Below are 10,090 nucleotides of genomic sequence, written 5' to 3'. Positions count from 1 at the left end.
AGCATGTGCGAGATCTGCAAGGATGAGATCCAGGAAGAAATACAGTCTGGCTTCAGATGCCCACACTTAAGATGGCCACGGCCTGCTGTAAGTTTATAAAATAACAAACTACTGCTATAAACTAACAAAACAGACCTTAGTTTACAGACTAACTTTACTAGAATACATTAAGCTTGTACATTATAGGGGTATTTTTATTTAAAAAGTATAATTTCGGCCGGAACACCACTTTAAGTGGTTAATTCCCCCTCAGTAACAGTGACCTCACCTATTCACACGACAGTAATCTGTCTATATGTTGTTGTACAGTGATAGGGGATCGTTCAAATAAGAATGAAAAAAAAATAAAATTTTTTAAGTATTTATTGCTGTCTGTGTCCCCCCGCTGGGCAGATGAGCCACGTTTTTATTGCCTCCCCCCCCCCCCCTGCTCCTAAGCCGCAAAGGCAGCGGATGAGGGTGTTCACATGGTGTGGCCGTAATGCTTTGCTTGGCAGTTTTGACAAGCAGTTCTCTGATTGTACAAGATGTAGAGGAGAAAAAAGGTGTACGAGGTCATCCAAGGTCATCTACATTCCTCTCTTGTGCCATGATCTGGGATATTTCCTTTCCATTGATCTACTTGTCATTCAGAAGTTTTCCAAATTAGCCACAAATGTTTGTTCTAAGTCAACAATTGACCAAATAAACACGAAAAACAAAGAACAGAGCCCCGCTGTGCGTCTTTATTGTGTATTTATAAAAAATCTAAAACTAACAGTTGCTATTTCCTTTTCAAGGACACAAAGGATATGCTAGAAAGATCAAGGAAGGTAAGCGGGGCCATGATTTGATGTCAGGAGTCAAATATACAATAATGATACTTTTATCACTTGAATATTTTGTTTTTGTCTAGGAAGGAGTCCGTGCTCTTGTTTCTGTTACAGAACACTGTGGAGAGTTTGAAAGGCTTCTTCGGCTTTCAGAAAGGTATGGAGAGAGTGCAGCTGAGTATTGCCGGTGTCTTGCCGAGTAAGTTCCCCTGGCGGATAAGGACCCCCCCTGTACTGCGCATGCACTGCGCTTGAACAGTACGAACGACTACAGGGCCGCCGAAAATAGACGAAGATGAACAGCTGATCGTACACGGCACCTGCACACTACATTCTACCCTATGTCCACATTAAAGCCCCACCATCCAAGTGGACATAGAGGTAGAATAATAATATGCCGAGCACAGCGAGGCCGTGCCCGAAGCGTGGCGAGCGAGGCCGTGCCCGAAGCGTGGCGAGCGTAGCGAGCCCACGAGGGGCCTGTTGCAAATACTTTTTTATTAAAATAGTCTTGGCACGCAGGCGCCGTGTACAGCTGACTCAGGTGTTCAGTTTCGGCTCTTTTCGGCAGCTCCCTTGTTGTTCCTACTGCGCAAGCGATGCGCCTGCGCAGTAGAGGGGGGTCTTTATCTGCCGAGGGGAACTTTCTCGGCAGAACACCGGTGCTTTTGTTCCAAGGACAGCAATACCTGGCAGTGTGCAGATTTCATAGTTACATAGTAGGTGAGGTTGAAAAAAGACCCAAGTCCATCAAGTCCAACCTATGTGTGTGATTATAAGTCAGTATTACATTGTATATCCCTGTGTTGCGGTTGTTCAGGTGCCTATGTAATCGTTTTTTTAAATTATCGATGCCCCCCGCTGAGACCACCGCCTATGGAAAAGAATTCCACATTCTAACCGCTCTTACAGTAAAGAACCCTCTACGCAGTTTAAGGTTACACCGCTTTTCTTCTAATTTTAGTGAAGGGCCGCGTGTCTTATTAAATTCCCTTTAGCAGAAAAGCTTTATCCCTATTGTGGGGTCACCAGTATAGTATTTGTACATTGAAATCATATCCCCTCTCAAGTGTCTCTTCTCCAGAGAGAATAAGTTCAGTGCTTGTTTTCCTCATAACTAACGTCCCCCAGTCCCTTTATTAGTTTTGTTGCCCTTCTCTGGACTCTCTCCAGTTCCAGTACATCCTTCCTGAGGACTGGTGCCCAGAACTGGACAGCATACTCCAGGTGCGGCCGGACCAGAGTCTTGTAGAGCGGGAGAATGATTGTTTTATCTCTGAAGTTAATCCTCTTTTTAATGCATGCCAATATTCTGTTTGCTTTGCTTGCAGCAGCTTGGCATTGCATGCCATTGCTGAGCCTATCATCTACTAGGACCCCCAGGTCCTTTTACATCCTAGATTCCCCCAGAGGTTCTCCCTCCAGTGTATAGATTGCATTCATATTTTTGCCACCCCAATGCATTATTTTATATTTTTCTACATTAAACCTCATTTTCCATGTAGTTGCCCACCCATTAATTTGTTCAGATCTTCTTGCAAAGTTTCCACATCCTGCGGAGAAGCTATTGCCCTGCTTAGCTTAGTATCATCCGCAAATACAGAGATTGAGCTGTTTACCCCATCCTCCAGGTCGTTTATGAATAAATTAAACAGGATTGGCCCAGGACAGAACCCTGGGGGGGGCCCCACTTTCCATCCCTGACCATTCCAAGTACTCCCCGTTTATCACCACCCTCTGAACTCGCCCTTGTAGCCAGTTTTCAATCCATGTACTCACCCTATGGTCCATGCCAACAGATCTTATTTTGTAGATTAAACATTTATGGGGAACTGTATCAAATGCTTTTGCAAAATCCAGATACACCATGTCTACGGGCCTTCCTTTATTTAGATGGCAGCTCACCTCCTCATAGAAGGTTAATAGATTGGTTTGGCAAGAACGATTCTTCATGAATCCATGCTGATTACTGCTAATGATACTGTTTTCATTACTAAAATCTTGTATATAATCCCTTTTCATCCCCTTCAAGAGCTTGCATACTATTGATGTTAGGCTAACTGGTCTGTAATTCCCAGGGATGTATTTTGGTCCTTTTTTAAATATTGGTGCTACATTGGCTTTTCTCCAATCAGTTGGTACCATTCCAGTCAGTAGACTGTCAGTAAAAATTATGAACAATGGTCTGGCAATTACTTGACTGAGATCCTTAAGGACCCTCGGGTGCAAGCCATCTGGTCCCAGTGAGTTATTAATGTTAAGTTTTTCAAGACTATTTCTAATTCTATCCTCTGTTAGCCATGAGGGTGCTTCCTGTGACATGCCTTGAGGATAAACATTGCAGTTTTGATTACTGAAGCCCCCCGATTCCCTCGTGAAGACTGAGGAGAAGAATAAATTCAATACCTTCGCCATTTCCTAAATTAGTTAAAGGTGAAATCTGGGTGTCGTAGATTATTTTTATTTCTTTACTGATCTCTGCGTTGTCTTATTAAACATAATAATGAAACTGGTATAAGTGGGTAAAAGGTATAATAAAGGTATAATAAAGCATTACTTTTCATTATTCTTCCTCTGCACTACATAGGTGGCTCTGCACATGGGGAAGTTCCACCCATGCAGATCTTGACTTTGCTCCAAGTCACAAATCAGCCTCCCCAGCCAATAATGCAGTGTATAAACGGCTCATTAGGTCACTGAGATGTATTGCAATATAAGTTGCAGAACCTAATCCTGAGGTCCAGTTTAGAGCAAAGTCAAGACTGGCATACTGCCTTTCCCAGGGCATCAAGGGCTCAGAGGGAGATTTTGATAAAGTTAATGGTATGTACATATTGACACGTTGTTTTGTCTCCTGTCACACTCTCACTATCACTCTGTTCTCTACAGGAAGACTCTTGTTAAGAGCCCACTTATAGGATGAGTATGGTAAAACTAGCATTTGGCCGAACAAGTATCTCACACCTTATCTATATGTAGATGAAAAAATTCTCTTAAAGTGGTTGTTTACCTTAATATATTTATTGTACCTATAGGTAATCCAATAATAAGGCTTACCTATAGGTACTGTAAATATCTCCTCAACGTGCACCATTTAGGAGATATTTACTGTATACTGTATACCGCCCGGGGCATGATGGGGCGGTGACATCATAACGGGCGGGGTCACAGGATGACATCACCCAGTGACCACGCCTCATGCCTATATAAGTCGTTGCGCAACGCGCACGCGGCATTACAGCGGGAGAGAGCGGCGCGTCAACATCGGAAGAAGACCAGAGGGAAGAAGACTACGTAGAAGACCGGGCCAACACTAGCAAAAGAGCGGGCAAAAGAGCAGAAGATAGTGGAGGAGCCCGGCAGAAGACAACGGAGAGCGGGAAAAGAACCAGAGACCAGGAGAAGAGGCCGGAGAGAGCGGAGAAGTCGGAAGAGATCCCCCAAGTCGGAAGAGACCCCCGGAGCTGCCTAATAAATTACTTTAAAAACCGGTCTAGTGTGTTTTTTTTATTGACACTTTTTTTCCCCCAGGTGAATGGGTAGGGGTACGATGTACCCCATACTCATTCACATAGGGTGGGGGGCCGGGATCTGGGGGCCTCCTTATTTAAGGGGGCTCCCGGATTCCGATAAGCCCCTCGCCTGTAGACCCCGACAACCAATGGCCAGGGTTGTCGGGAAGAGGCCCTTGTCCTCATCAACATGGGGACAAGATGCTTTGGGGTGGGGGGGCCGCAGTGTGCCCCCCTGCCCCAAAGCACCCACCCCCCCATGTTGAGGGCATGCGGCCTGGTACGGTTCGGGAGGAGGGGGTGCTCGCTCGTCCCCACCCCCTTTCCTGACCGGCTTGGCTGCGTGCTCGGATAAGGATCTGGTATGGATTTTGGGGGGACCCCCACGCCGTTTTTTTGGCGTAGGGGGTTCCCCTTGAAATCCATATCAGACCGAAGGGCCTGGTTTGCTCTTGGAGAGGGAACCCATGCCGTTTTTTTATTTAAAATTTGGCGTGGAGTTCCCCCTCAAGATCATCAGAGCACGAGTCGCATGCCAAAGTCGGATCATGCAAGACGGCGATCCGACTTTGATCCGACTTCAGTGATAGTCAATGGGGCTGAAGTAGGATCAAAGTCTGACCAAAGTAGTACAGGGAGCATTTTCAAAGTCGGACCAACTTGTGTCGGACCAGTTAGGACGGCTCCCATGGAGAAACATTGATTTTCACACATCATGCGACATGAGCTCCCAATGTCTGAGCGTTTGTAGCACCAGTGTAAACCCGGCCTAAATCATCTTTGGCTTAACAAAAACAGGATTATTTTGAAATAGTACTCTAATACCACACACAGTCTTTGATTTCAGAAATATGTTTACAGTTCGAATTCGATTGGAATTCGATGTAAAATTCTATTCGAATTTCAATTAGAATTTCGGAAATTTGGAAGATATTCGTTTGTTATTCGATAAACTTCGTTTATGCTGTAATTCGGGTATTCAGATATATCCGAATCTCTGAATAATGAAAAATTTGTCATAATATTAATTCGGAATGAAACAAACCACACTTGTCTAGTTTGTATTGCTCAGTGACAATATCTAAGGTGATGAAGTAAACTGGGACAATACTTGAGTCGATATCTCAACTAATGAAGGAATGCCTGTCGTGCCTGCTTGCATAACTATACCTTTGAGCTTATGCACATGCTTCTATACTTAGCTATTTGTTTATGTCCTATACCACGCTACCGCTTATGGACTTTGAGCAATAAACTACTGCTGAGCTATTCTTTCCAACTTCAAAGTTCATGCATGTGCTGTTGTTTGTAAGCTTTGCTCCAACTCTTTACCTGCTTTGCTACTACTATTGCTGGACTATGACCTACTGAAAAACCGACGTCTTAAAGCGGAGTTCCACCCAAAAATGGAACTTCCACTTTAAGGGCGGTGACCCCCTGACATACCACATTTGGCATGTCATATTTTTTTGGGGGGGGAGGGGCGGAAACCCTCTTTTTAGAGGGTCCCAGCTCCCACTTCCTCCCGGCGCACTTCGGAAGGGAGATCACCTCTCCCCCCGCCCTCTCGGTAATCATCTGGGACACATCACAGGTCCCAGATGATTGCCTGGCCAGTCACTGCGCGCGGCCCGTGCAGGAACAGTGGGTGCCCGGCTATGATGCCACAGCCAGGCGCCCACCGTGACAATGCCGGCGCCACAGAGAGGAGAGGGAGACGAGTGGGGCATCTATCCCCCGTATCGCTGGACCCTGGGACAGGTAAGTGTCCGATTATTAAAAGTCAGCAGCTGCAGTATTTGTAGCTGCTGACTTTTAATTTTTTTTTTTAAGCAGAACTCCGATTTAATATATATCTGATATGTTCAGTGTCTATCTTTGTAGAACCTGGGATACCCTGGTCCATAAACATTAGAATTGATGAGGTTACACGGATCCCCCTTTGAGGGTCAATTTATGTGTTTAATCTTAGTTTATTGAAGTTTTTGTATACAAAACAAGATTGCAAAAATACAAAAAAGGTACAAATGTACTGTAGAAGGTAGCAAAACATATAAAAATAAAACAAAAAATAAGTAAGAAAACAAGCATGTGCGCTACAAAATGTAAATGCACGGATATTCCGACCCCCACACATAGCATAACATATACATTGCTGGGACCAGATGTAGTAGGCCTGAACATACCCAGATATGAGCATTACATTAGCAGATAGGTACCAAACAACAAGGGAGCTACTCAGCAGGAATACCAACGGGGTAGGAGTACAAAAGTGCGACATGGGATATAAACCATACAATTTGGTCCCAAAACATACGAGGGGTGGGAGGGAAGTAAAGAAAAAAAAGGGGGGGAGGGGTAAAAGGAGGGAGAGGAGAGACAGAAAAGTAGGAAACAGGGGAATGAAAGGAGAAGAGAAGAAGTAACGATGTAGACAGAAGTGGGCAACCAGAGAAAAGGTCACGTGCCTTCACATGAGGGCCCCGGGTCTACCCCTGCCCCGCAAGGGTCAACTTATGGATGAGTTGATACAGCCGTCAAATTGTCTAGGAAGGAATATTAATACATATTGACCATTTATACTTTTTGAATCATTGGATGTTAAATGGCATTTTGCCTGAGCAGTTGATATGAGTTTTTTATATACTACCTATGAAGTCCGAATGTATGTGGAAAACAACGTCATTTTTTTAAAGGTTTAATTGTTGGAAGTTTATTTTTGTGTAATTATTGTTTCATTGGATAATGCTCTTTTGAACAATTTAATTTGAAGAGATTTTCTAAATGTATTTAGTTGTATGCCATATTGTGTCTCATAATATGGTCAGTGTACAGGTTGTGGTGGCTTTGTCACAACTATTTCTTTTGATTAGAACACCTGTCAAGTGATCATCACTATCTGCACCCCTGTTAGGGAGAGTCACTCTCTATATTTTGTCATTTTCACCATTATCACCGAAAGTGAGAATAAAAGAAGAACCCGAATTTTGGGTTGCCCCCAAAACAGTAATGTAGGGGAAATCTTCCAATGGAGACACTAGTTCTGATGGCCTCGATGACAACCTAGAATTCCCTCATTTTGTTTTGGCTATGGGACAGGAAGTGAAAGGAAATCTCCTCAATGAGGACACAGGTGGCAAAAATAACACTGACAGCGATTATAACCCCCTTTTTACTAAAGATTTTTTCTTTAGTGACACTTAAATTATTTTATATGGTGACTTCTAACTCTAACAAAACGTGGGTCAATACACAATGGTCAGTATGAAAGAAGATTGGACCACATTGACCACACCTCCATATTACTTCATAATCCAGGTTATGGTTAATTGGTGAATCATTTGTGCTACAAGTACCCTAATTTTTGAAAATTCATTTTACAGCTATCCAGATTTTGTGATGCCATGTTTTGGGGTACACCCTATTCAGAATAATGGCGATGGTCCCCGCAGTGTTACAATGAAGGTTGGTATATTTAAGGGATAGTCAACCATATCTGTCAATCTGATCATTTATGTAATTTATCTAGCAGTTTCTGTTCAGTGTCCTCTACTGGGGGAGCTTAGCCACAGCTGAAGATACTGTAGATCTTTTTTTATACTATCCAAGATAGCCTTGCAGTCATTAAAAAGCCTTTTTTGTACCAACCAAAATTCTTGAAGGAAATCTGTACTAAATAATATGTTGGGGGGGGGGGGGGGGTAGCATGATGACACTGCTTTCTGAAAATTCTGATCCCATGGCTTCAGTACCTTTCCTAGAAGTTTACATTTTTCTCCCAGTATGGGTTTTCTTACTTTTCTTAGATTATTGGCTTTGTCAGTGTCTAGTGCGCGCCTTCTTGCTTGTGGAAAGCTGGCTGTGACTTGCTGTTTTACATTTGACTCCCCACTGTGCATGCGCAAGACTGCGTTGTGCTGACAGGTTGGTCCAGCAACCTCCTGGGACAAGGGACATGTCTCAGGATGTTGTGGGCGGGAAAGGTGGGGGGGGGGGTGTACAAACTTCCATAATCCTCGCCTAGGCAAACATTGCAGAAGTGGAAGCGGGTACCTGTCAGAAAAAGTTACACAAAAAAGTTACAAACCCCTCACCCACCAAAAAACCTTCCAAAGATGTTAGAGGGGGAAGAGAAGCACATTAGCAGTACTTCGCTTTCAAGTTAAAGAGGAGGTCCAGCCTGGGTGAAAAAAATAAAAGTCAGCAGCTACAAATATTGTAGCTGATGACTTTTAATATAAGGACACTTACCCGTCCAGGGAGCCCGAGATAGTCAATCGACTCAAAGGTGCTGCTGCATTCCTGATAAGGGAACCATTCCTGGTAAGGGAACCAGGCAGTGAAGACTTTTGGGTTCCCTACTGCACATGTGCGAAGTGCACTGCGCTTTCTAATTTGCCCTGCGGTGGGGGAAGGAGGAGGGGGGCTGAACTTCCGGGAGATCAGGCCCGTCCTCGGAAGTGGGGAAGGGGACCTGTCAAAAACAGGTTCCCTGTTCCTCCCTCCCCCATGAAAGGTGCTAAATGTGGCACCGGAGGGGGGAGAAAGCATATAAGCGAGATTTGCACTTTTGGGTGGAACTCCGCTTTAAAGCGGGGGGTCCACCTATCTATCGTTTTTTTTTTTTTTTAGTTCATTCACAAACTTTTCTTCTCAGCATTACATACTCACATATTGTGTGTAATATGTCCGCCTGTGTCAGATTTCGTCAGAAAGAATAACTTATATTATTCACTGTAGGCGGTTTCCATCTTCATTGTGGGCATTTGAAGCCCACAAGCATTTATTTCCTGGATGCGATGAATGCTGTGCTCCCAGCATTCACCGCTCGTTCCCACACATGCTCAGTGGCATGCTGGGAAGCCTGAGACTAGCTCCCAGGAGACTGTGCGGAGTCTGGGAGAGGCTAGAAACACGCCTACTCCAACGGGAGGAGAACCAGGAAGTGCAAAGAAGAATAGAAAAATAAAAGGTAATTACGGCGATTTAAATTTTTTTAAATGGCATGTCAGCATCTAGGCAAGGAAGAGAATACATACAGATATTGTTCAAAATTTGGGTGGAACCCCGCTTTAAGGTCAACTTTTTTTTTTCTAAATATTTTTTTAAAAATTTTCAAGAACATACAAATAACATCAAAGTATTCAGGGGGCATGGCCACAAAAAATAAAGAGAGTAGTTTTATGCAGGCTCAGAATTACAGGAGAGTTCCATCTTAAAGATATTGAATAGAGTTAGGCTGAACGATCAACAGCAGCTTAATATAGCTAAGCCTGAAAAAAGGGAACAAAATCACACTTGTGTCAGTGACCTCATTCAGTTCAGTTCAATATGCATATAATAAGGCAAATGTGGATGACAGGAAAAAACTCTTAGCTCTCAAGATTGTGCTATTGTCTAGGTGACCATTTCAAATAAGCAACAGTACATAATAACTGCCATTTACTGAGTCTTCTGTGATTAAAAGAGAAAAAAAAAAAAATAACACAAGAAAGAACAACAAAACTAAAAAGTGCTCTAGACTGGTAGGTCTGGACTAAAAGTAAAAAACGCAGGGGGGGGGGGGGGGGGGGTTGTTTAGTTCGAGGCTTGGGTTTAGAAGAAAGAAAGCTTGATTTTGCCCAGTGAGTTGGTTAAATTGGCTTTATTGTAACATTCAGTGAACTGTAAGGAGGACATCAATTGAGCGATTTCCAGGGTGGAGAAAGTGGCCATACGCGATCGCGTGCACAAGAGGCAGAACAGGGACGTGTGTGTGTATGTGTA

At 43.7% G+C, this 10,090-nt stretch overlaps 1 protein-coding gene across 1 annotated transcript in view; it reads left to right on the top strand.

Moving 5' to 3' along the window:
- Positions 1-788: 788 nt before the first annotated feature.
- LOC141141300 (putative deoxyribonuclease tatdn3-A) overlaps positions 789-10,090 on the top strand; it is a 29,482-nt gene continuing 20,180 nt past the window's right edge. The window contains exons 1-3 of the mRNA XM_073628976.1: positions 789-812; positions 896-969; positions 7,708-7,789. Coding sequence (XP_073485077.1) covers positions 792-812; positions 896-969; positions 7,708-7,789 — 177 coding nt within the window. The 5' untranslated portion in view covers positions 789-791. The remainder of the gene's footprint in view (positions 813-895; positions 970-7,707; positions 7,790-10,090) is intronic.

The sequence above is a fragment of the Aquarana catesbeiana genome, linkage group LG04, assembly GCF_042186555.1.
Source record: "Aquarana catesbeiana isolate 2022-GZ linkage group LG04, ASM4218655v1, whole genome shotgun sequence".
NCBI classification, from domain to species: domain Eukaryota; kingdom Metazoa; phylum Chordata; class Amphibia; order Anura; family Ranidae; genus Aquarana; species Aquarana catesbeiana.
Note: the sequence above shows the minus strand (reverse complement) of the source record. Positions and strands in the feature narration are given on the sequence as shown.